Source organism: Symphalangus syndactylus, chromosome 20 (assembly GCF_028878055.3).
Source record: "Symphalangus syndactylus isolate Jambi chromosome 20, NHGRI_mSymSyn1-v2.1_pri, whole genome shotgun sequence".
NCBI classification, from domain to species: Eukaryota; Metazoa; Chordata; class Mammalia; order Primates; family Hylobatidae; genus Symphalangus; species Symphalangus syndactylus.
This window is the reverse complement of record NC_072442.2, coordinates 63,785,375-63,809,947: the sequence shown is the minus strand read 5'-3', so window position 1 is coordinate 63,809,947 and position 24,573 is coordinate 63,785,375. Positions and strand designations below refer to the sequence as shown.

The window sequence follows — 24,573 nt, the reverse complement described above, 5'->3', positions numbered from 1 at the left end:
TCCAAATCCTCCTAGATGTATCAGGGCCTGACTCCTTGGCCCTTCCCTCTGGGAGCTATAGCTTCCCAGCAGCACGAGACCCAGGGTCACAGCCGCAAGTCCAGGGGAAGGCTTGCGTCTCCAAACAGCAAGAAAAGGGAAGGAGGCAGGGCAGCCTTGGTATGGGCCCCACTAAGCCCCACTTCTGACCTGACACCCCTTTCCCCAGGTGCCATTGGGACAATGAAGAACCCACACTCCCACCTAGTCTGGGAGGTGTCCTACAGCATCCGGGACCGGCTGGGCTGCCCCAAAGCTTTCTGTGTGATCCACGGCTAGGCACCCACCCTCTCTGGCCCAGGCCTGCTGAGTGGCCCTGGCATCAAGAGGAGGCCATGTCCTCAGTCACCCTGGAAGGATGTGTGTGTTGGAGCCACACGGTTGGACAGATTCCCAGCCCTAGGTTTGGGCTGCAGGGCCCCTGGGGCCAAGGAAGAAGACAGCCCCAAGTGGGTGTCCGGGGAGCGCCTGGCCTGCCACCAGCTTATGTGATCTTGGGCAAGTCCCTGCCCTCCCTGGAACGAAGGGCCAGGGCGCTGGACTTTCCCCCACAACTTGCTGGGCAAAGCACGATCTGCAGCTTTGACGACTCAACAGACCCTGGACCATACAGAGAGCAGGTGGCCCAGGCCTCAGGGCGGCAGTCCCGGCTTTGAAGCTCACGCGAGGGCCTGGTGTGCAGAGACCACTGCTCAGCTGGGCCTCGGACCTTGGGGGTATCGGACTGAACCTGGCAAATGAAGCTGGGCACCCAAGTCACTGGGTACTCCCTGGAGGACACTGTCTATCTCGGGTTGGCTCCCAGCCTGGAGGTCCCAGATGGGGACTGTTCTGATAAGCTGGCATCACCAGGGGTGAAGGCCCTGGCTGCAGCTGTGCAGCACCTGTGCCCCCAGGCTCAAGGTCTCCAGGAGGTGCACACCAGCCCACCCCTGCAGGGCTCCTCTCCCTGCCACCACCCCCCAAGCCAGGAACCCACTCCTTCCCCGAGGCTGAGCTGAGCCTTTTCCAGGGGCAGGGCCCAGGAGACCATTCCCAGAAGCCATGGGGCAGTAGCCAGGGCTCCGGCTGCTGGAGGAAGCAGCTATCCACAAGCTTCCTGCCCCAGAGCTGAGGCCGAGGCCCCCGGGAGAGGCCAGCCCCTACCCACACACTGGCTGCTGGCATTCCACCAAGTGACCCCGGAGGCCAGGCCTTCGATCACCCACCTCCCATCCATGCACACACCAGGATGCAGCTGCCACCTTCACACCAGCCCCAACCCGCTTTGGGGGAGCTTAGCCCCCTGCGTCATCCACTCCCTGCACTTCTGCTGCAATCAAGGTGGTTCTGGTGCTGGCGGGGGGGTGCCCTTGTGGCCAACAGGAGACCCCGAGAGCCAGCTTGGACAATGCTCTTCTTGCCCCTTAGTTACTGGCTGGCTGTGGCTTCAGTGGTGTGTAAGCTAGTGGAATACTCACCCACCAAGCTCTGGGGTACCCCGGGGGCCTGACGAGGATGGGGTGGGGGTGGTATCCTCCAAAGACCAGCCTCCACCCCCACTCCAGCCTCAGCCTCAGCGGAACCCCAGCGATGTTTTCTTGTTGTACAAGAACCAGGTCCGAGTGTTGCCTCCTCTTCCTTCCGGAAGCCAAACTGCTCCTTTATTTTTTAGAGCTGCTGATTGTGAATCTCAGAGTCTTAAGAGAGAAGCCAAATATATTCGTCTTGTAAATGAAGAAATAAACCTATTTAAATCACCCCCGGTGGCTCCCTCACAGCAAAAAACCTGTGGGCAAGGGGGTGGCAGGCACGAGAGATGGTCACACCTGTACCCAGCCTGCAGCCAGCGCGTCAACCTGCACCCACCCAGGCAAACACCAGAGCCCTGGACATGGCCCTGGAGCCAAGGTCCCAGCCCAGAACTGGGGGCAGGGAGGTCTCTGCACCCTGGGACCCCTGCAGGAATGGCTCAGGCTGTGCTCGCCAGAGCAGGATGCCCAGGCAGGAGGCAACAGGCATCCTCCCCAGGGGCAGAGCCAGCGCCTTAGAAGCAGCTTGTGTATTAAAATCATGGTAAAAAAAAAAATAGTCTCAGGCAGATGGAGGCAGGGGCTGGGGGCGGCCCGTACCTGTGGCTCAGGGCTTCCCCGCCTTCCTCAGCTGCGCTTTCTTCTTCTTGGCCCCGCTCTGAAGCAGGCTGGGACTCCTGATGACCAAAGACAGCCTTGCCTTTTTCCGTGCCAGCGCAGACAGGGGTGATTTGCCCAAGACCCCTTTTTTGGGAAGAGCCTTCTGATGCTGCTTTTGGCCTGCAGGTTCCGCAGGGGATCCAGGAGCCCCATTCACCTGGAGCGGCTTCTGGTTTTTCTTCTGCAGTTTTGGGAATTTGGCAGGGGTGCTGGGGCTCAGGGTGGGGGCGCCAGGGGCTGGACTCTTGGTGGAAGGCATCACGTTTGCCTGGGCCTGGGCCGGAACCTTGGCCTTTGTCCTGTTCCTCTTCTTCCTGCCCATGCTGGGGGGCTGGCTCCCGCCGGTGGCTGCAGGTGTGCCATCCTCCGCTGGCGTGCCATCCTCTGACTTGCGTTTCTTGCGCTTCTTCGTCTCCGGCAAGAATCCCTTTTTCTTCCGCTTATTGCTGATGGGGCTCTGGGTGGCACTGGGGACCTCCTTGGCATCCTTCTCCAACTTGGGGCGCCTGAAGGGAAGTGAGCAAGGTAAGAAGGTGCCCAGTGAGGGCAGCAGCCACTGCGACCACCACCTCCACCTGGATCCTGTGAGGGTCCTGTGAGGCCCCAGGGTCCTACAGCTCCCACATCTGAGCATGCGCTTCAGTGCGTGTGTGCAACAGCGTGAAGGTGTTCCCAGCCCCCGCCCAAGGTGTGCATTCCCCTCCCAGAACCTACTGGACTCCCAGGGTTTTCATGGCCTGCCAGTAGAGGTCGTGCAGGCGGCTGGAGCCGGTGGAGTGTGCCCCCTGCTGTAGGCTCTGCTGTTGCCCCTGCAGCACGCCCAGGAGCACCGTCAGGTCCAAGGTCAGCTTCTGCAGAGGGTGGGAAGGCAGAGCTGTGGGGGCCACAGAAGGCGGGGCCACAGAAGGCGGGGCCACAGAAGGCAGGGCCTCTCCCGGGCTCCCAGTCTTCCCACCTTTGCCCTGTTGCTGCCTCGCCAGTAACCCCTGCGCCCTCCCGGCCTCAGCCTCTCCTTCTGCCTGTTGAGTCATCCGTGTCTCTTACCGAGGGAGGAAACACGCGCCCCAGGTGTTGGTTCTCCTCCTTCCCATAGCCAAAGGCCTATCTCAGTGTCCTCCCCTCCAGCAGTGGCCCTGGCCCACCCACCTCCAAGAGGGCCACTCCCCATCACTCCATCACCGCGGGGCTGCCAAAGCCCTTCCCCACCCACCCCTGCCACCTTCCTGCACATCCTGAATGGGTTATTGTTGGAATCTGCTAGCTTCCAGGAGCGCTGCTCTCCTGGCTTCCTATCAGCCAGTTTTGTAAGGCCCCATCCCGGGCCCCGCCTCTGCCTGCCAGCACCCCCTTGGCAAGCTCTCCCTCCACAAGGGCTGACTAGCACCTATGCTGAAGATTCCCAAACCCTGCCCTCTGGGCCAGACCGGGGGACCCAGATGGCCACCTCCAGCTGCCTCCCGGCCCTGCACTGATGGCTGCCCACACTCCTGCGCCAGGCCTGGAAACCTGGCTGCTCACCCTGAATCTTCTCCAACCCTTCCACATCTCCAGCCCTGCCATCCCCTTCTTGGCTTTCTCACGGGATGTGGCAGTGCCACCCCCTCTCACCTCGCCCTGCAGGAGGAAGTCAGGGTGGCACAGTCCCTTCCCAAGTCACTCATCCATCCATGGTTCGGTAACTGCCCAAATGACAGCCCAGAGCCCTGGCCCAGGCACTCAGAAGTTTCCCCACATGACCCCCATCCCCGCAGTCCAGCCCAGGCATGGCACTGCTGCCCAGGAGGCCCCGAGGCCCCTAAGAGGAACCCCAACACGACCCCGGACTGGGCCCCGCCTCACCTCATGTTTGCAGGTCCTGAAGAGAGCGTTGAGCAGCTCCAGAGAGGACAGTGCCTGCTGATGCTCCGCCTTGGTCCGCGCCTCCCCCAGCACGTGCAGGTTCTAGGGAACGGTGGCCAGGCTGAGGCACCCCGGAGAGCCGCTCGCCTTTCTGTTTCCCAGCCGGGACTAAAGCCCAGAAGCAGGGACTGTCTCCTGGGACAACCCCAGTTCCCCCAACTCTGGACTCAGGCTCCAATCCTCACTTCTTTCCCAGAGATCGGTCTCCCAGAGAACTGATTCTGAGGGAGTGGGCAAAGGGCGCCCCCCGGCTGTTACCTCGGTGACCTTTGCTAGGACCTGGCCCATCAGCTGCTTCCACTCCGGCTCCTCAAAGCACGACCTCACCTCCCGCATGGACAGGCTCTTCTGGAGCAGCAGGCAGGCCTGTGGGTGGCAAAGGTGGGTGGCAGGAGCCTTGGCACATCCGGTGCTCACGGCTCAGGGATGCATGAGGGCTCGGGGGCCTGCCCGGCACTGCTGTGGGCAGCGTGCGAGGCTGCCTGCTGCATTGGGCTCTGTGACCACCTGCTCCTGTGCCTTCGTGTGCAGGTGGGGACACCAAGGCCTCCCAGCTGGATAGAGATGGGATCTCAGGTTGGGACAATTCCTGCCTCTTATTGGCTTAGTGCCATCTTCCTCCAGCCTGCCCCCGACAACCCTGGCACCGGAGCAGACACTACCAGGGGCATCCTGTGTGTGGCCAAATGGGCAGCAATGGCTGCAGCAGTGAGGCCGGCCCTGCCCCCTCAGCTCCTGTGTTCACTGTGTGGCAGGGTCCAGGGCACGGCCACCCCCTTCAGAGACAGTGTACCACAGCCAAGCCAGCGGGGCAGGGACGGCTGTGCCCGTGCTCACCAGGGCAGTGCTCTGGGGCCTCACAATATCCAGTCAGAAGAGGGTTAAGCGGGTTAATTCAGACAGGCCCTGGGTTGGGAGCTGGGAAGTCTCTTACCTGATGATGGGGCCGTACCGGGCCTGTGATATGCTGGACCAGGATGGGGAGCAGGCTCTTACAGAGCACCTGGTGGGGAGGGACAAGGGCTGTGAGGTGCAGGCTGGGCTGAGCAGGGACCCTGAGGAAGCAGGGAAGGCCCCAAAACTCACCGGGTGCCGGGAGAAGAGGCTGAGGAACATAGGAACTGTGAGGGGGCTGTTGCGCTTGGTCAGGAAGGAGCTCAGTGCTGTTGAGTACACCCGGGTCACTAGGTTCAAGTCCAAGCAGCTGGCAGCCTAGGCCAGGGGACAGCAAGCTGGGTGAGGCCAGGAGAGGGGTCCCTGGGACGGGAGCAGAGCCTGGCCTACCTTCAGAAGGCTGAGGGTTGGGCCCTGGGGCAGTCCCGGCCTCCACTCCCTGGCTGTGAAATACCTGGGGCTGCTCCTGGGCCAGGCCCTGCTCACCTGCGGGCCCATGGGCATGAGGCTGGGGTCAGTGCCGGCTTTCTGCTTCTCCTGTGTCTCATGCACGCAGCCCTCGGCAGTGTTGCCCTTCAAGACCCGGAGCAGGTAGAGAGAAGCGTTGAAGTGGTAGAGGGCGGTGGGGGAGTCGGGCTGGCGGCCAGCCTGCTGCACCAACCGCTCCACCTGGGCGTGCAGGGCCTCTGCGCGCTCACCCAAATCGTGGCAGTAGCGCCGGGCACGGCACAGGTGGTGCCTGTGGGTGGTGAGAACATTCTTGGTCCACCCCGCTCCGCCACACACAGCCAACCCAAGTCCCACTTTACAGCGGGGGAAACAGACTTAGAAGATGACGGAGGTGACCCAGGCCACAGAGGAAGGCCCAGGGCCGCCTGCAGGCTGCTTGGAAGCTGTGTGGGCTCAAAGTGCTTGGGTGACAGGGGCACTGCAGGGGAAAACAGAACAGCTCCCTGAGCGGAGGTTGCACCAAGGGCCAACCACCTGCCTGGGGCACCCCTCCTGTCCACACTTGTCTCTCGTGGGGCAGTGGCCTCCAGGCCTTTTGTAAAGTGAGACAAGGATTCATGTGCTCAGAACCCTCTGTGGCCCTGCAGGGCCGGGGACACAATGGGGACAAGAGGCAGGATGCTCAACAAACGACACTGTCCACGCATGCTGGCAGAACTACCTGAGAAGGCATGGCCTGGGCGGGCCTGGGGTTGTGAAGAATGCACTACCAGTCACACTCCCCACCCCTCCTGACTATCCACGCAGCACCCCAGGTCCCAGGCCTTCACCTCCCCAGCACCTGAGCGCTGAAGGCAGGTCTACCTGGTGCCTGCCTGTCTCTCCCATGCCTGCCACTGCCTCCCTCCTCGGCCCCCTGCCTCTAGCACAGCCCCTCCCAAACCCTTCTCCGCGCTGCCAGCCATTTCTGAAAAGGGAAACCAGACTCAGACCCTCCCCCACGCCAATGCTCTTGCTGATAATGCCTCTGTGGCCCCCAGCACCGCTAGGGTCAGGGCCTGCGAGGAGTGCAGGGGCCTGTGGCCTTGCTGTTCGCCTGACCTTCCAGCTGCATGTCTGATCGGCTCCCCTCAGGATGCTCTTCCTCCCTTTCTGCCCTGCCCAAGGCCTCCCAGCCTGACAAACTCCCATGCACGCTACACCTCCAAGGACTGGGTTGGGTGTCCCCTGCCACAGGTGCTCCCACTGTCCCCCCTCCACCCCAGCACAGCCCCCTCGAGACTGTCAAGGGCAGGGATGGACCCCAGCTCCAGGGCACCGTTGGCCCTGTGTCGGGAGAACACGCAGATGAAGCAAGGACTGTGGGAGTCACTGAGTGAAGTGTGCCTCCAGGGCTTAGCAGTGAGCCTGTGAGGTAGGGGCCCAGGCTGGAAGCTTGGCTCTCTCCTTCCTGTGCAGACAGCAAGCCTAGAGCTCTGGCTCTCCTGTGCCTGGTGGCTGCTGGCCACACCTGCCCACCCTGCACCCCCGTGCTCACGTGAAGATGCGTGCCGTCTTGTGCAGAAGGTCCTGCTCCTGTTTGGAGCTACTACTGCGCAGGCTGCGCCGGATGATGCTCAGCAGCGGCTCCAGCAGCTCCAGGACCAGGGCATTCTCGGGCTGCTTGGTCACTAGCACTTCCACCAGGTCCAGCACCTACAACCAGGAGGGCAGGTCAGCAACACGGGGGTGGATGCACAGGGAGACGGGGGTGGATGCACAGGGAGACGGGGGTGGATGCACAGGGAGACGGGGGTGGATGCACAGGGAGGCGGGGGTGGATGCACAGGGAGGCGGGGGTGGATGCACAGGGAGGCGGGGGTGGGTGCACAGGGAGACGGGGGTGGGTGCACAGGGAGACGGGGGTGGATGCACAGGGAGGCGGGGGTGGATGCACAGGGAGGCGGGGGTGGATGCACAGGGAGGCGGGGGTGGGTGCACAGGGAGACGGGGGTGGGTGCACAGGGAGGCGGGGGTGGGTGCACAAGACGGGGGTGGGTGCACAGGGAGGCGGGGGTGGATGCACAGGGAGGCGGGGGTGGATGCACAGGGAGGCGGGGGTGGATGCACAGGGAGATGGGGGTGGGTGCACACGGAGGCGGGGGTGGGTGCGGCATGCCCCCAGGCTCACCCGGATCTGGAAGTCGCGCCGCAGCGCCTTCTCCTTCTGCAGCTTGTTCTTCTCGTCTCGCCGGGCCTGGATACGCAGCTTCTGCTCGGCAAAGAGGCTGGCGAGGCTCTGGTCCAGGGCCATCATGGCCTCATCCCCCAGCTCCTCCTCGTCCTCACTGTCCTCTCCACCCTGGGGGACAGAGGCCCAGCGGTCAGCCTGGCCTCGGGCGGGCACACAACACGGGGACACCCGAGCCCTCCCCTGCCACCCCCACCCAACCCCCCCACTCACCAGCGCCTTCCCGGCCTGCAACACGGTCATCAGCTGCTCCCGGAAGCCCTGGTCCACGTCCCCGTCGCGCTCCTCCTCCTCGCTCTCCTCCCCCTCGCTTTCCTCTTCACTCTCTGAGCTTCTGTTGTCCTCGCCGTCCTCGCTCTTGTCCTGTGTGGTAGAGGCAGGCGCGTCACACACCTCCCTGATAGTCCCACTCCCCGCCGCCCCCGCCCGGCCCGCACTGGCAGCACCTCTGCACCCTTCAGCCGCCGCTCAACGGAATCGTCCATCACCACCACGCGGTCATCCTCATCCTCACTGGTCTCAGGGTTCAGCACCTGGGGAGGGGTGCCGGCCAGTGACCCATTTGCGGCCCCCGCCCTCCTCTCCAGGCCCCGCCCAGCCTTGGACAAAGGCCTCCATTTCCCAGAAGAAAACGGAGCCTAGGAGAGGTGGCCAGGCCAGGCCAAGGCCTCGTTGAGACCCCTCCCACCGGCCGCAGGCTCCCGGCGGGGAGGCTGGAGGCTGAAGCGGCACCCCCAGTGGAGCTCGCTGCTCAGTGAGCCCCAGCCCACATTCCACTCCCAAAGGTCCCAACTCACATCCAGAATTAGCTGCAGGGCACGCGGGGTCAGGTGGGAGCAGATGTGGCCAAACACGCTCCGGGCCACCTGGCGCATGAGGTGGCTGGGCTGGGCCAGCAGGGCCAGCAGGACCTCCACCAGCACCTCTACCCATGGCGGCTCCTGGGGGTCTGCAAGAGGGAGGGGTTGAGCCCGGACAGGGGACCGCTGGCCCCGCCGCGCCACTCCAGTCCCTCTCATGACCAAGGACCCACCGATGGCCTTGGTGCGGCTCCGGCGGGGCTTCTCTCCCAGGCTCTTCCTGATGCAGGTCTGGATGTCGCCCAGCAGGTCACAGCTCTCCGCAGGGGACTGCGGGCAGGGAAGGACACACATTGGGGCCAGGCCCTGTCCCCAGCTCTTCTAAGCCAGGCGAGGGGCTGGCCAAATGGGAGCAGTGGTATCAGAAGCCTTCAACACCCCAGCCACTGGCCTAGCCTGGCCAGTCACCCCCACAATCCAGAATGGAAGACCCCGGCTGGACCCCAGGACACCCCAAGAGGGCTTTTTTTTTTTTTGAGATGGAGTCTCGCTCTATTGCCCAGGCTGGAGTGCAGTGGTCTGATCTCGGATCACCACCACCTCTGCCTCCCGGGTTCAAGCCATTCTCCTGCCTCAGCCTCCCAAGTAGCTGGGATTACAGGCGTGTACCACCATGCCCAGCTAATTTTTGTATTTTGAGTAGAGACAGGGTTTCACCATGTTGGCCAGGATGGTCTTGAACTCCTGACCTCATGATCCACCCCCCTTGGCCTCCCAAAGTGCTGGGATTCCAGGCGTGAGCCCCCGCGCCCGGCTGAGGGCTTTTTTACACCTAATACACAGTTATAGGATCCAAAAGCCTGCAGGGGACAAGGAGTCCAACTCCCCCTCTGACACTCAAGAGAGGCAGAGCCTGACAAGGATGGTCAGGGTCCCAGAGAAGCTAGCAAGCCCCAGACCCCAATTCATAATTCTAGATTATTCCCTCCATGCTTGGCATGAGACAGAATTGCAAGTCCTTAGTTTTAACTAATTTAATTACATTGAACTCATCTGACGGGATAACCCCAGACCCCAGCGAGCTGGCGTGGTGTGCGTATGTGCAGGAGCTCTTGAAAACTGTGTGATCTTTGGTATCTAAAAGGCAGACTTTCCCTCATAATGCAGTAGGCAGCTTGAACGTTTAGGCCAGGGTGGGACAAAGCAGCCCAAAGCCCTTGTCATTGCTCTCCGGCTCCCAGGCGGTGTGCCCAAGCAGGTCCCTCTCCTTCTCTGGGCTGTGCCTTTTTATTTTTTTTTTTCTAAGACAGAATCTTGCTCTGTCGCCCAGGCTGGAGTGCAGTGGTGTCATCTTGGCTCACTGCAACCTCCGCCTCCCAGGTTCAAGCAATTCTCCTGCCTCACCCTCCTGAGTAGCTGGGATTACAGGCACCTGCCACCACACCCAGCTAATTTTTGTATTTTAGTAGAGAAGGGGTTTCACTGTGTTGGCCAGGCTGGTCTTGAACTCCTGACCTCGTGATCACCCGCCTTGGTCTCCCTAAGTGCTGGGATTACAGGTACGAGCCCCGCGCCCAGCCAGGGCTGCAACTTTTATCTAAGGCTCTGACACAGCAAACTGCAGCCTCCTCTGTCCAAGTCAAGTTCGGAGATTCCCAGGTTGGGGGCAGGCTCCACGTGTCCTAGAATCACCAGGGCTCTGCTGCTATCAAAGGCCTGACGCCAAGAATCAGAAGGGGCATTGTGGCCAAACTTTCCCCAAACAGCTCATCCACATGCTGGGCTCAGAATAACCAAAGCTGGCAAGTAAGGCAACCACAGCCAAGTGGCCAGACGGGAGCAAGCGAGAGACCCACCTACTCAGGCTACATAAGACCTGAAGCAGCCCCGATAAGAGCCTCCTATGTCATGAGAAGAAAACTCTCAAAAGAAATCAGGGTACTGGGCCTCGGATGTGGTCAGGGCTTCCTGATGGGAAGAAGCGAGTGGGAGAGCCTGTCGCCAGAAGGTGTTCCCACAGCTGGCGGTACAGTGCAAGCTACTTTGAGTCTCAGTTTCTCCATGTCAAACATGGAGAGGGGGTGTCTGCCTCGAAGCTGTGGGGATTACGAGACCCTGCATGGAAAGCCTAGGACACCAGCTGGTGCCGCTAAGTGGCCAGAGGGATGTTCCCACCTGTGACGAGGTTGGCTTCAAAAACCTCCCAACTTAACCCCCCCAGAGCCTCTCCAGGAAACCTGCACAGCCCTAAAGGCCTCTCGGTAGGGCCCATTGTGCCACAGAACTCCAGGCTCATGGCCCCTCCCTCCCAGGCCCCAGTACCTTGAGAAGGTGGATGCCCACGAGGAGCAGAAGGTGCTGGAAGGCAGCAGCCCTGGCCTCTGAGGAGTGGGCCTCCAGCTCCTTCAGAGTCTGCAGCATCCTGCGGGGAGACAGGCAGATTCCCAGGCCCCTGCGCCAGTCAGCGTCCTGCCCACCCCCTGGAAATCCCACGTGCTCACCGGTCCCAGGCCTGGCGCTGCTGCTCACTGAAGGGTGTCACAGTGGTCACGTTGTGGCTGTGATTCAACAGCAGGTCTGCAAACTGCACCAGGTGATAGGTCCAGGGCTGCCCACCCCGGGTCTGGTCCGGTGCCTGCTTGAACTGCGTGCTGAGGGTCTGCAGCAAACTAGGCGAGGGGTGGGGCTTGGGGTCGCCAGACCGGACGAGTGAATGTAGCCACCCCCCTCCGCCTTCCCCAGGGCTCGGTCTCCCACCTCTCCAGGACCTACTAGAACTCCCGGGGCCTCTGCCATTATTCCCAACTTAAGGTACCTGGAGGGAGCAGGCGCCCTCAAGGCCTTCCCACCTTCGGACCTCTCCTGGGCTGCCCAAGACTCACCTGAAGAAGGCACTGCTGACAGCCTCTCGGGCCTGGCTTTCCAAAGGGAAGGAGAATGGCTCCTTTGTCTCGGGGATCTGGGATGTGGGCTTCTTTGTGACAAAGAACGAGTGGAACAAACAAAACCTGGGGAGGGCGGGAGAGCGGCCATCGCCATTCGCTGCCATTGGTTTTTACGGGCTCCCCTCCTTGGATGGCACTACCGAGGGTACAAGGGCAGCAGGAGGAGGAGGAGCCCTTCTGCTCTGGGTACAGTCCTCGGGGGCCTGACGGGCAAGGCTGGAGGTGGCTGGGCTGGGCTAGGAGGGGAAGGGGCCGTTTCTCTGGTCTGGATCCCCAGCTGAACGCGGTTTAACCCAAGCTGGAGAGAATCAGTGCCCCTCCCAAGGAACCAACAGATGGGAGGCTGTGTAGTCATGGCCGAGTCACATCACTGCTCCTGCAAACATGGGGCAGCCCCCTCTTGCAACCCTGCATGTTGAGGGTGACGTGAGCACCTGGCTCTGCACTGGCACAGACGAGGCAGGTGTGGGGCAGAAGGCTTCCCTGACACCTCCCACATGCAAAAGCTGCCTGCAGGGCGCGCAGAGCACACCTGAACCTTTTAGGCCCCTGCAGCTGGGGTGCCTCCTGGGCCCCTTCCCTTGACAGGTTCCTGAGGAATTCCCAAGTCCCCTTGTGCCTGCTCCCCACTGATGACTCAACCCAAAAGCTTCTGGCTCCAGGGGATGCAAACTAGGACGAGTTAAGGGGCCCCATTCCTTGGCCACACACCCATGGGAAGCTGGGGCTCCAGCACAGCTCGCACCTGGCCACCTGCTCAGTCAAGGCCTCCTCCATCTCCAGGTGCAGGCTGTCCACAATGCTCACCAATCGAAAGATGATCCATTTCCTCAGCCGGAACACAGCTCGCTCAGGCCTAGCGGGGCAGGAGGCGAGGTCATGTGAGCCACTTAGAACTGGCAAAAACAGGCTGGGCCCAGTGGCTCGCACCTGTAATCCCAGCACTTTGGGAGGCCAAGGCTGGCGAATCACTTGAGGTCAGGAGCTCGAGATCAGCCTGGCCAACACGGTGAACCCCCATCTCCACTAAAAATACAAAAATTAGCCGGGTGTGGTGGCGGGTGCCTGTAGTCCCAGCTACTGGAGAGGCTGAGGCAGAGAATTGCGTGATTGCTTGAACCCGGGAGGCAGAAGTTGCAGTGAGCTGAGATCATACGCCACTGCATTCCAGCTTAGGCCACAGAGAGTGAGACTCTGTCTCAAAAAAAAAAAAAAAAAAGAACTGGCAAAAACAGGACATTCCTTTGCCTGATCTCGGAGACAGGAATCCAAGATCTCCCCATCCCAATTGCCAGTGTGGGGACACACAAGTAAACTGAGGCCTCATATCATATGAGAGCTAAGGCTCTTCCCCCTCGCTCCTCTCATGGTTTAGAGCCAGGACGCTGTGGAGGGCGGGCTCGGGTCGCAGGGCTCTGCAGGCCTAGGAAGCTAACTCCTAAATTAGGCGTCCTCCCCCAAGGTCCACTCACACGTGGAGCGATGAATCCTGGGCTTTCTTCTGGTTGTTGGTGCTGAAGTCAACCAAGGAGTCCAGGTCTGGCTGGAGAAACATGGCCCGCAGCCAGGCCACATAGCCCTGCAGGGCCAGAGGGCTCAGGAACCGCACGACCCGCCAGAAAGTAGGCGTGACAGGGAGGCCTTGGTTGGTGACGGATGAGAAAGCCACTAGCACGGCCAGCTGCCGCTCAGGGTCATCCTGGCACCCCTCTAGGAAGGTACCCACGTAATCGTCCATCTCTGGAGCAAACTTGAACTGCTTTGGGAGCTGCAAGAGTTAGGCATGGCGCTGAGCCCACCAGCCCGGGGGGGCAACAACCCAACAGCCCGGGGGGGGCGGGCAGGCGGGCAACAACCCAACAGCCCGGGGGGGGGGGGGGGGCAGGTGGGCAACAACCCAACAGCCCGGGGCGGGGAGGCAGGCGGGCAACAACCCAACAGCCCAGGGGGGGCAGGCAGGTAACAACCCAACAGCCAGCGGGGGCAGGCGGGCAACAACCCAACAGCCCGGGGGGGGGCAGGTGGGCAACAACCCAACAGCCCGGGGGGGGGGGCAGGCGGGCAACAACCCAACAGCCCAGGGGGGGCAGGCAGGTAACAACCCAACAGCCCGGGGGGGGCAGGTAACAACCCAACAGCCCGGGGGGGGGGCAGGTAACAACCCAACAGCCCGGGGGGTGGGCAGGTAACAACCCAACAGCCCAGGGGGGGCGGGCAGGTAACAACCCAACAGCCCGGGGGGGGGGGCAGGCAACAACCCAACAGCCCGGGGGGGGGGGCGGGCAACAACCCAACAGCCCGGGGGGGGGGGCAGGCAACAACCCAACAGCCCGGGGGGGGGCGGGCAACAACCCAACAGCCCGGGGGGAGGCGGGCAACAACCCAACAGCCCGGGGGGGGGCGGGCAACAACCCAACAGCCCAGGGGGGGCAGGCGGGTAACAACCCAACAGCCCGGGGGGGGCAGGCAGGTAACAACCCAACAGCCCGGGGGGGACAGGCAGGTAACAACCCAACAGCCTGGGGGGGGGGCAGGTAACAACCCAACAGCCCGGGGGGGGGCAGGCAGGTAACAACCCAACAGCCCAGGGGGGGCAGGCAGGTAACAACCCAACAGCCCAGGGGGGGCAGGCGGGTAACAACCCAACAGCCCGGGGGGGGCAGGCAACAACCCAACAGCCCGGGGGGGAGGGCAGGCAACAACCCAACAGCCCGGGGGGGGGGGGCAGGCAACAACCCAACAGCCCAGGGGGGGCGGGTAACAACCCAACAGCCCGGGGGGGGGGCAGGCAACAACCCAACAGCCCAGGGGGGGGCAGGCAACAACCCAACAGCCCGGGGGGGGGGGGCAGGCGGGCAACAACCCAACAGCCCGGGGGGGGGCAGGCGGGCAACAACCCAACAGCCCGGGGGGGGGGCAGTGGGCAACAAGCCAACAGCCCAGTGGGGGCAGGCAGGCAACAACCCAACAGCCCAAGGGGGGCAGGCGGGCAGCAACCCAACAGCCCAGTGGGGGCAGGCGGGCAGCAACCCAACAGCCCAGTGGGGGCAGGCAGGCAACAGCCCACCAGGCTTGTGCCCACTACAGGTTAAACCGAGCCCCGGAAATCTGTCGTACACAGCTAAGCTGAGCCTCAACTTGCAACAGTTCCCTGTCACCCCAGGGTTTTTGTCTGGCGTCAAGGCTTCTGTGGGTCTGACTGCCCCAGCTTCAGCACCTCCGGCCCCAGAAAGCCCCTCTTTCCGCCTTGCTCGACGGGGATGGCCTGTTTTCATGGCTCAGCGCAGGGCAGGGTGGTAGTTAAGAGGTGAGACTGACCTGGGTTCAAAGCCCACTCTGCCAATTCCTAGCCGTGCCATCTTCGGGACCAAAAACCACCACCTCTCACGCGCTTACTCAGTGCCAGGACCCACGCTCCGCGTTTTTGTGCGGCAGCTTAGCATTTTTAGCAACCCTTTGCAGTTGGCCAATATTGTCATTGCGTAGGTGAATAAAGTCAGACACAAAAACACCTAGAAGTAACTTCTCAGGGTCAGAGGCTCCCAATGGGGTAATTGTCTGGCTTCACAGCCCACGCTGTTTTCCTTTTAATTTTTTTGAGTTGTGCCCCTGGAGTGCAGTGCCACGATCATGGCTCACCGCAGCCTCAAAATTCTGGGTTCAAGGGATCCTCCCACCTCAGCCTCCCGGGTAACAGGGTCTACAGGTGTGCACCACCGTCCAACCCAAGCTCTTCACCACTGCCTGATACTTCAAGTCTGCCCCCTCACCCAGAATGACAGCTCTCTAAAACTTGTTGCAAAGATAAAACGAGCTGGTGAGAACAGTAAACCCAGCAGCACTTACTGGGCACCAGGCTCACTGGTGCCCAAACACAGTCATGACGACTGTTCTCATCACTGCAACATGGGTGGGGGTGGAGGGAGGTCTGAACAGCCCGCTGGCTATCCATGCCCACGAGGGGGCCTGCTGGCAGAAGGGCCTGACCTTATCAAAACTGTCAGAGGAAAGCCATGGTATCAGAGGAAAGTCATGTCTGTAATCCCAACACTCTGGGAGGCCAAGGAGGGTGGATCACCTAAGGTCATGAGTTCGAGACCAGCTTGGCCAACATGGCAAAACCCCGTCTCTACCAAAAATACAAAAATTAGCTGGGCATGGTGGCAGGGGCCTGTAATCCCAGCTACTCAGGAGGCTGAGGCAGGAGAATCGCTTGAACCTGGGAGGCGGAGGTGGCAGTGAGCCCAGATCACACCACTGCACTCCAGCCTGGGCAACAAGAGTGAAACTCCAACTCAAAAAAAAATAAAATAAAATAAAACCTGTTTGAGGGGAAGGGGTTCAGGCAGCTCACCACCCAGAAGAAGGGGACACCCATGGCTCTAGCCAAGCCCCCGAGGTGCCCTGCTCCCCCCCTTCTTGGCAGGGAGAGCTCCGTGTCTAGCCTTTCTGGCAGTGTCGAGCTGCATGGGCTTTACCCACCTTAGCAGTGCACACGTGCTCCCCGTAATGGCGGATCACGTCTCCCCGCATCACCAGCTGCAGCTGCTCCTTGGTCAGCAGGGGCAGGGCTGCGCCCAGCAGGCGGAAACATAGGTAGCTAAGGGGGTGCGGGATAGAGCCTGGTCAGAGCCCTTGGTCCCCCTCGGGGGGACCTCAGGACTGGTGGCCCTGCCCCACTTCACAGACAGGGAAGAAGACAGAGAAAGGACACGCGTCGCCCGCACCTGGCTGGCCAGAACTGCATCTTCAGCAGCCCTTGTTCCACCACCTCCTTCCAGAACCGTGGGAACTTATCTTCCTTAAGCGCCAGGCGGAGCAGGTCCAGAGCGATGGCGGGCAGCTGGCGGTCCTTCTTCACGGAGGAGGCGGCCATCTTCAGCACGTTCACCAGCCTGCGGAGGGCAAGGGACTCAGGGAACACTTGCCCCATGGGCAAGGGCCAGGGTGCCAAGAGCAGCTGGGACACCCCCAGGCCACACGGCAAATCTGGGCCTGGCCAGATGCAGTCCCTCGGCCCCAGAGAGAGCAAATCCGCCCACCTCCATCACACCTGGGAACATTCTCATCCGAGAATAGGTTCACGGATCCCACCAGCTTCTTGAGCTTGGAGGGCACCTTCTGCTGGGCCAGGAGGAAGAGCTCTAGCTGTTCGGGGGAGCTGAGAATTATATTCAAGTCAGCTTTGAGGACCTCTGGCAGGATCTCCTGTAATGTGGCCTTTGAGACCTAAGGATGGAGAGAGAACAAATCGTGGCTTCCTCTGCGGGGTGAACCTGGTGGATCATGTTCTACCTGCTCCCGACACAGGGCCACCTGGTGAGGCACCAGAGTCATCAGAGGGCATTTGCTAACAAAACTCAAATTCCCAGGCAGCTAGGTTTTTGACAAGCATCCCACTGACGCTAACTGGCCCCCGCAGGTACCTGCCCTTTTTTTTTTTTTTTTAAGACAGAGTCTCGCTTTGCCACCCAGGCTGAGTACAGTGGTGTGATCTTGGCTCACTGCAACCTCCACCTCCCGGGTTCAAGCAATTCTCCTGCCTCTGCCTCAGCTGGGATTAAAAGTTAGCGCCATCATACCCAGCTAATTTTTATATTTTTAGTAGAGATGGGGTTTCACCATGTTGGCCAGGCTGGTCTTGAACTCCTGACCTCAAGTGATCCGCCCACCTCGGCCTCCCAAAGTTCTGGGATTACAGGTGTGAGCCACCATACCCGGTCAGAGCTACCCTTTTAATTATTCCTTTTTTTGGTATTTCAGAGGACTAGCTCATTTTATACACAAGGAGCCCTAGGTGGGAGCTGGGATTCGAATTCAGGTCCTTCAGGCTCTGAGGCCAAGACTGCACAGTAAGCCCTGGCCTGGGGACCTGCTAGCCCCTGCCTTTCTCTTTTCAGTGGCAAAAAGGCCTAGGTGCTACCTGCCCAAGTCAGGCAGTGGAGGCCCACAAGGGGCCAGCCTTGACCAGGGTAACAATAGCAAATGTTTTACATACTTGCCACGTGCCAGGCACAGTTCTAGAGCTGCACTGCCCAATACAGTAGCCACAGCCACACAGGGCTGCTGAGCACTTGAAAGGTGGCTAATCTGAACAGGGATGTGCCTAAGTGTAAAATACACACTGGATTTTGGAGACGACCTGACAAAAAGAGTGTAAAATACCGCAACAGTTTTTTATACCAATGCAGATTGAAATATTTTAGATATACCAGATGAAGTAAAGTTACTAAGTGACACCTGTTTCTTTTTACCTTTTCGACAAAGTCTCTGAAACGCTTACAAATTATACATCTTTCTATTTCTATGGAACAGTGCTGTTCTAGATTCTCATCCAAGCCCCTCTGATGTCTCTGTAACGGGAAGGGTTGCCCGAGCCCGCACAGCTGGTGAGCTCATACCTCAGAGAGGACGTCCACCAGGGCCTTCCGGGGCTGCTCCTGCAAGTGGTTTTGGTACTGGGCCAGGGCCTGCAGCAGCTTCACCGACTTCATCAGTGCCTCCTGGTCCTGGTCCCCACAGAGGGACAAAGGGTATGAGCAGGGCACACTACTGTCCCCCACCCATCCCAAGCCAGCCTACATTCCCCTACTCCTTCCAAAGCTCTTACCTTCACCAGCCGGCCTGACTGAAAGAGGGCGAGCACTCCAAACAGGTTTGCAAAAAGAGCAGGTCTCAGCGTCGCCTAGAAAAGGATTCCAGGCACAGGCATGAGGGGCCCTGGGACTCCCCATTCCCCAAGCCTCCCACCCCTGGGGCCGCTGACCTCCCTGGCCCCACTCTCACCTTCTTCACCTGATGCAGGTCATATTTTTCTTGTATCTGCTGCAGGATGCTGCACAAGGGGAGGTCTTCAAAAGACTGTAACAGCTGCCAGGAGTTGTGTGGCAGGAGGAGGGTTCAGGAGAGTGGCCCAGCTACATCTTCACAAACCTTAACCTCCCTTCCCCCTTCAACTTCTCCCAAGAAGCCTCAGGTTCCTCGTCCCACCTTCTATGGCTCCTAGATTACTAGTCTGAAATGCTCAGCCACTGGGTCTTCTCGCCGCACCTGGTCTGAGCTCCCCTCAGGCTGATCCTGCAGGCCTGGGTCTTTATTGCTCTTCCCCTCGTCAAGGCTCCTCAGAGAGTGGTCTACTCCAATCAGCTGAATGCCTCTGCAGGCCTAAGGGAGCCCACCCAGCGCTCACTGCTCCCAGCAAGTGTACCTAAGAGGCCGGGCAACCCAAGCACCAAACAGAAAACCTGGCCAGGCCTTGCTCACACTCTCTCCACCTTCATGTGAGAAGGCCTCCCTCAGGTTGGCCTCCAGTCAGCTCTGCCACTCCGGACCTCTCTCTCGGGCTGCCCATCCGCCGCAGCTGAGACACTACAGCTGCCCTCCTCACACCCCACCATTTTGACCTGGATGGCTGGGACCCTGCCAGGAGCACCACCTCACCTGTGCCAGGGCCAAACTGTAGCAGGGCCGGGCTGTTTCTCGCCCGACCCCGAGTCCCGTGATTAGGCGCTTCAGGGCATATTTCATCTCGGACCCCTGCGGAACCAAGCACACCCTCGTGTTCAATAGTGACAAGAAGGTGCACGCCCCCAAGCACTTTGGCATCCAGGTTCGCGACCACGTGCTCCCAGTCCCAAATCCCTGGGCTCGCCGCCGCTTCTTTGCCGGGATATGCGCGGCCCCTGCCCCAGACCCCGCCACTCCACCTTCGGCCTGCCGCGCAGATACTCCAGCAGCTTCTCCGTGGCCTCAAGTCGCGTCTCCTGCTCAGGCTTCGCAATGTCCCAGAAGAAGTCCAAGAACTCGCGACTGTGCTTCAATAGGCCATGGCGGTCGGCAGGCCGGGCGCCACTCTGCGTCGCCTCTCCAGGCGACATCGGCTCGGCGGGGTCCCGGCTCCCCATCTCCGCCACACTCACCGAAACACGAAACACGTGTGCTCTGGCCCCAGCCGCTTCCAGGTCAGGGCACGGCGCATGCGCACCGGTTTGTGTCGGCTCGGAGGCGGAAGAACCGGAAGGGGCGGGGGAAACCAAGAGCGACCGGGCCAAAGAAAGCGGCATTTCCGCCTTAGGTCTGAGCGGAAGTCCCTCCCCTAGTGGCGTCGGTGTTTCCCAGCCTTCTGCTCACACCCGCTCTGCCCTGGCCGCTGTGGCATCTGCCCCTTTGGAGCCCCATGGGGGCATTTCTAAGGGCCCATCCCGGAAACAAACCGAGGTGTAGCACTTCGATCCGCCTCGTCCCAGAGTGGCCCCTGCGCTCAGAACATTGAGCCATTCAACAGTTATTGGGCCCCTGCTGGCGTGCCGTGCTAGGCGGTTGGAACAAAGCCGCTGCTGTCGTGGAGGAACACGGAGCCAAATGCATTAAAAAAGATCATAATTATAAAGAGAATTAGGAATGCAAGGGTCAGAAGGAGCCTTTTAAATGCTGGAACGTGAATACATCACCCGTTAAAATCACGGCTAATTACTATTCAATAGGGTCTACACTAATGACTTGAGGGGCTGGTCAGGGAAGGCCTCTGTGAGGAACTGGCATTTGGGGTGAGAGCTGAGTGACAAGAAGGGCCCCCCTCCCCCGTACTCCTGCAAGGATCTAAGGGGACGAATCCTAAGCCTTGCAACTACAAAGGCCCAGGGCTGGAGGGGCTGAGGCTGGCGAGAAGCAAGGCTGCATGGGGCCCCGAGCTAGGATTTCATTCTCAGGGTGATGGGAGTCTCTGGTGAGTTTAATGCAGGGGCAGGCCTGGATCCGATTTACATTTTAACAAGATGATGCTGGCTGCTGCGTGGGGGACGGACTGTAGGTCTGCGCAGGTGGAAGCACGGGAAGACCATTTAGAGACAGTGGTGGACTGGACCCAGGGAAAATGAGAACAGGTCCGATTTGGGCTGATGTGGAGCAGGTGGGCTGGGTGATGGAGTTGGATGTCGGGGGAGAGGAAATGAGGGGGATGCCAGGTTTGGGACTAAAATAACTGGGTACATTGTGGTGCCATTACGGATAAGAATTTTCTTGGGACTGGGAGGCGGAGGTGGTGGGATCAAATGGTCTATTAAATCAGAGAAGCCTTTTACAATGGCAGGGGAGGGGAACTGCTACTGGTCACCCTCGCTTCTTGGTTTGAGAAGCTGTTTAGAGAGGGCTGTGGTCCAGAGAGGACCTAACCCTTGGGGGAGGTCAGGGCTAACCTTCACCTTGAATTTCCACACGCTCAACTCCAACTCCTTTGTACCCAAGCCCCTGGGGCACCTTCTCACCCTCTCAACCGCTTCCCTGCTTTGCTGTCTGTTCTAGAAAGTGAAATGAAAACATTCACCTTGCACATCTGGTGCCCCAGGAGGCAGGAGGTGAGGGGAGCTGGGGGAAGCTGAAAGATACCAACCCAGGCTCTCCCCTCTCTGGTTGTTGGTCACCTGTGCTGCCCATCAGGGGAGCCCTGACTCCAGTTGCTTCAAAAGCTGATGGAAAATTAACCAAGAAGCAGGAATGGTGCTTGGTTTCCGGGAGACTTGATCTTTATTTTGTACCAAGTCTGGTTGACGAAGATAGGTAAGGGGTGTCCTGAAGGGAAGGACAGAGATGCCAACAGTACCTTGGGCTCTGCCTGTCCTGCTTCATGGGGCCAGGGCCTAGGCAGAGAGGCTCTGCACTCTTTCCACTGTCCTCAAAGCTGGATCTGAACTCAGTGCTAGCCCCAGGCCCTATTGCTTTTTCCTTATTACCCTGATGTTCTTAGCTGATAAAACAGCCAGAGATTCCATCCAGTGTGAGTGATCTGGAGAATGATTGTGTTAGCTCTGGATGCCAGAACTCCAGTCTAGGTAACTGAAAAGGCCAGAGGTTGGGGCCTGAGCCAGCAGTGAGCATATAATAGATACACACTTTTTTTTTTTTTTTTTTTTTTTAGACAGGGTTTCCCTCTTGTTACTCAGGTGGGGTTGCAATGGTGTGATCTCGGCTCACTGCAACCTCCACCTCCCGGGTTCAAGTGATTCTCCTGCCTCAGCCTCCCGAGTAGCTGGGATTACAGGTGCCCGCCACCATGCCTGGCTAACTTTTTTGTATTTTTAGTAGAGACGGGGTTTCGCCATGTTGCCCAAACTGGTCTTGAAGTCCTAGCCTCAGGTGATCCACCTGCCTTGGCCTCCCAAAGTGCTGGGATTACAGGCGTGAGCCACCACATCCAGCTATTATTATTATTATTTTAAAGACAGGGTCTCACTCTGTTGTCCAGGCTGGAGTACAGTGGTGTGATCCTAGCTCTCTGCAGCCTTGAACTCCTGAGCTCCAGCGAGCTTCCCGCCTCAGCCTCCCAAGCAGCTGGGACAACAGGCATGTGCCACCGCCCCTGGCAAATTTTTAAATTTTTAGTTCAGACGAGATCTTGCTTTGTTGTCTAGGCTGGTGTCAAACTCCTGGCCTCAAGGTGTCTTCCTGCCTTGACCACCCAAAGTGCTGAGATTACAGGTGTGAGCCACCACACCCTGCAGGTGCACACTCCATTGCTGCTGTGTCTGCTCTGTTCCTGCCCCCATGCTTCAGATAACTGCCTTCTGCCAGACCCACCCCCATCCTGTTAGAACCCCTGGAAGGGGCAGCAGCCATGGGGGACGCTGGAGACATGGGCGTGCTCTGCGTGGGCTGCCACCTGGAGCAGAGTCCCTTGGCCACAAGTGCTGGGATGCTCTGTTGGTTCTTGCTGACCCTGGTGCTGGTGCTGGGCCTGGGTTGGGGGCCCTGCCACCAGATGGCTGAGTATGGTGTGAGTCATGGCCCTGGCCACATCAGGGGTCCCTGAAGCCACAAGCCCCAACACATCAGCCTCTGTGTCATCCGGGCTGCCACGGAGGATGAGGGGGCAGGCCCAGGCACTAGTGGTAGACTTGGCCACCAGGCTGCTGAGCAGAACCCCAGTGCTTGGGGACAGGTGTGCAGAACCAAAGGAGCAGTTGAGAGAGGAGGTGAGAAGGAGCACGGAGCCGCTGCTGTCCACGGCGGCCAGGGCACTGCTCTCGGGGCTCACAGCAGTCTGCAGGAATTGTGGGCAGGGGTCAAGGATGGGCGCCCCGGAGCGCAGGGCTGCCTCCAACAGTGCCAGCAGTTCTGGGCCAGCTGAGGGACTGGGGGTGGTGAACAGGATGCCCTGGGGCACAGGTAGCTGCCGTGCTGGTTCCAAAGTGGGCCTGGGCCCAGCCGAGGGCACCTCCACCCCCAGGTCTCCCGCCAGCAGACTCAGTAGAGCATCCCCAGCAAGGTCTGAGGTGGGAGCAAGGGCTGCCCTGCGAAGCACAGCTGCCAGTTGTGGGTTGGTGGCTCGGGCCCCAGCGCCCAGGGGTGTCCCATCAGCATGGCAAAGTAGTGGACAGAGGCCTTCGGTGCCCCGAGCCGCCAGAGCCCTTGCCAGGGGTGTGTCCACCAGGAAGCCCTCCTGAGCCAGGATGGTGGGGCCCACTAGCAGGCGTGGCCAGGGCAGGCGGCCGAAGCGTGCATGCAGCAGGTGCAGGGTGGGCAGAGCCGTGGGCAGCCCCAGGCCGGGGGCCAGGGTCTGTGCTGGGCCTGATGTCAGGGCCGTGGAATTGCCTGAGGAGCTATCATGGAAGAGGCCCCAAAACATGGCACCTGCAGGAGACAGAGGGGTCACTCAGCAGCCGCAGGTCAAGGGTCACTGACTTGTTTCAGTCAAGATCCCTTGACTGAGCCTGGGATCAGGAGTTACTGACCGGGCCCGAGGTCAAGGTTCCACAGAACTGGGCTCAAGGGTCATAGCCTGGGGTTGGGACTGCCGCCCAAACCCTAAGTCCTGCTCGCTTAGCAGCCTTGAGGTCAGGGCTACTGACTCCCTAAGTTCCGGGGTCACTGATCAGGCTGTGGGTTGGGATCGCAGTCTGGGGTCAGGGGTCACTGACCTAGCCCTGTGGCATGAGGATGCACCACTGCCAGGCACAACGCAGCTCCAACTCCAGCATCCACGACGTTGCCCCCGGCAACAAGCAGCTCTCGGCCTAGGTGGGAGCATGTGGCTGCAGCAAGGAAGGCACTGTCATGCAGCAAGGAGGGGGGCTGGGCCGGTGACCCCTGACCCTCCCCTCCCCCAAGCCGCCCCCAGCACTGACTGACCTGCAGGGCTGATGATGGCACCATGGTGGTATACGCCAGGGCTGTGGGAGTGTCCGCCGGGTGGAGGGGCCACAGAGCCCAAGCTTCCTGTCGGGCTGCCCTGATTCTGGAGCTGCCTGACAGCCAGGGAGCAGCCAACAGCCAGCAGCAGCAGGGCTGCCACTACACGGGCCCAGGTTCCGGGCAGCCCGCCAGCCTTGTTCCTGCAGAGGGGGCGCGTCCTGAGCCAGGGCTGGGACAGAGGGATGCCCAAGGACCCCAAGAGACCCCAGGGAATGTTTCCCAAAAGGTTTGATTTAGCAAGAGGAGCACAAGTCAGCCAAGGAGAATGGGCTTCTTGGCAGCGGGCACAGCTTGGGCAAAGACATGGAGATGGGAAAGCACTTGGGGAAACTGAGCCTAGCTAGGGAGGGAGTCCCTGGAGGGGAGATTGGAGGGGCAGAGTCCAATCAGGCAGGAGGGAGGCCCAGTGGGGTGTGGCAGGCAGGAGAGAAGGGGCTGGGGAGCAGGCCCAGCCAGGCGTAGCCAGGCCCCAACCTGCCCAGCAGGTGCCTCCTGCACCAGGACTTGGGAGCTGGGGACCTTTGACAAAGCAGCAGATGGGACAGAGGCTGGCTTGGTACAAATGTCCCTCCAGATGCACAGACTTTTGATTGGGTCAGGCCAAGTCTAGGGCTACGGCCTAGGTTTTCCCCCAGATCGATCATACAGTGCCTGGAGCTAAACCCAGCGGAGAGTTGCCTGGTCCCCCCGAGGGGCTCCAGAGAGAGGGACTTGCCAACCTCAAGCCTGGGGAGCCTGGTGCCCAGACCCCTCCCTTACTTACCTGGAAGAGTCCTGGTGCCTCCAGGGGTTTGGAACCAGAGCCTCCGGTGTCTCCTCCTCCTCCACTTCCTCCTCCGACTCCAAGCTTGGCTCCCAGGGCAGCAGCTTCTGATAGACCACGGGCTCTGCTGCCAGCTCCATGGCCCCCCAGTGCTCGCCCCAGCCCTCCTGCCTGCCAGCCTTCCCGGCTGTGTCTC

General features: G+C 60.4%; 3 protein-coding genes across 12 annotated transcripts in view; 1 reads left to right on the top strand and 2 right to left on the bottom strand.

The window, feature by feature from the left end:
* The window catches only part of SPNS2 (SPNS lysolipid transporter 2, sphingosine-1-phosphate), a 39,892-nt gene extending 38,114 nt beyond the window's left edge, over positions 1-1,778 (top strand). For all 3 annotated transcript variants that reach the window (XR_008653196.2, XR_010118313.1, XM_055257930.2), the window contains exon 13: positions 209-1,778. The gene's annotated coding sequence lies outside the window, so the exon portion shown is untranslated. The remainder of the gene's footprint in view (positions 1-208) is intronic.
* MYBBP1A (MYB binding protein 1a) lies at positions 1,647-19,562 on the bottom strand. 4 transcript variants are annotated; one of them, XM_055257880.2, is made up of 27 exons: positions 19,135-19,415; positions 18,869-18,964; positions 18,215-18,298; positions 18,039-18,113; positions 17,830-17,937; positions 16,482-16,657; positions 16,156-16,323; positions 15,911-16,028; positions 12,901-13,196; positions 12,174-12,284; positions 11,366-11,491; positions 10,985-11,152; positions 10,806-10,905; positions 8,717-8,813; positions 8,481-8,632; positions 8,130-8,216; positions 7,897-8,046; positions 7,624-7,794; positions 6,991-7,148; positions 5,490-5,742; positions 5,196-5,321; positions 5,044-5,112; positions 4,368-4,475; positions 4,050-4,151; positions 2,925-3,061; positions 2,151-2,716; positions 1,647-1,718 (listed from the first exon to the last, which is right to left on the bottom strand). In XM_055257880.2, exons 1-26 carry the CDS (start codon positions 19,330-19,332, stop codon positions 2,158-2,160), a joined length of 3,993 nt encoding a protein of 1,330 aa, XP_055113855.1. In that variant the 5' UTR covers positions 19,333-19,415; the 3' UTR covers positions 1,647-1,718; positions 2,151-2,157. The 4 variants fall into 4 exon arrangements, with proteins under 4 accessions (XP_055113855.1, XP_055113856.1, XP_055113854.2 ...); XM_055257881.2 differs by having other exon boundaries at positions 2,188-2,716; XM_055257879.2 differs by having other exon boundaries at positions 1,647-2,716; positions 19,135-19,562.
* Positions 19,563-20,927: 1,365 nt separating this feature from the next.
* Positions 20,928-24,573, bottom strand: GGT6 (gamma-glutamyltransferase 6). 5 transcript variants are annotated; one of them, XM_055257913.2, is made up of 4 exons: positions 24,378-24,573; positions 23,552-23,754; positions 23,341-23,454; positions 20,928-23,053 (listed from the first exon to the last, which is right to left on the bottom strand). In XM_055257913.2, the coding sequence occupies exons 1-4, from the start codon at positions 24,515-24,517 to the stop codon at positions 22,011-22,013; spliced, it is 1,500 nt and encodes a 499-aa protein (XP_055113888.2). In that variant the 5' UTR covers positions 24,518-24,573; the 3' UTR covers positions 20,928-22,010. The 5 variants fall into 5 exon arrangements, with proteins under 5 accessions (XP_055113888.2, XP_055113889.2, XP_055113891.2 ...); XM_055257914.2 differs by having other exon boundaries at positions 23,341-23,436; XM_055257916.2 differs by having other exon boundaries at positions 20,928-22,463; positions 23,341-23,436.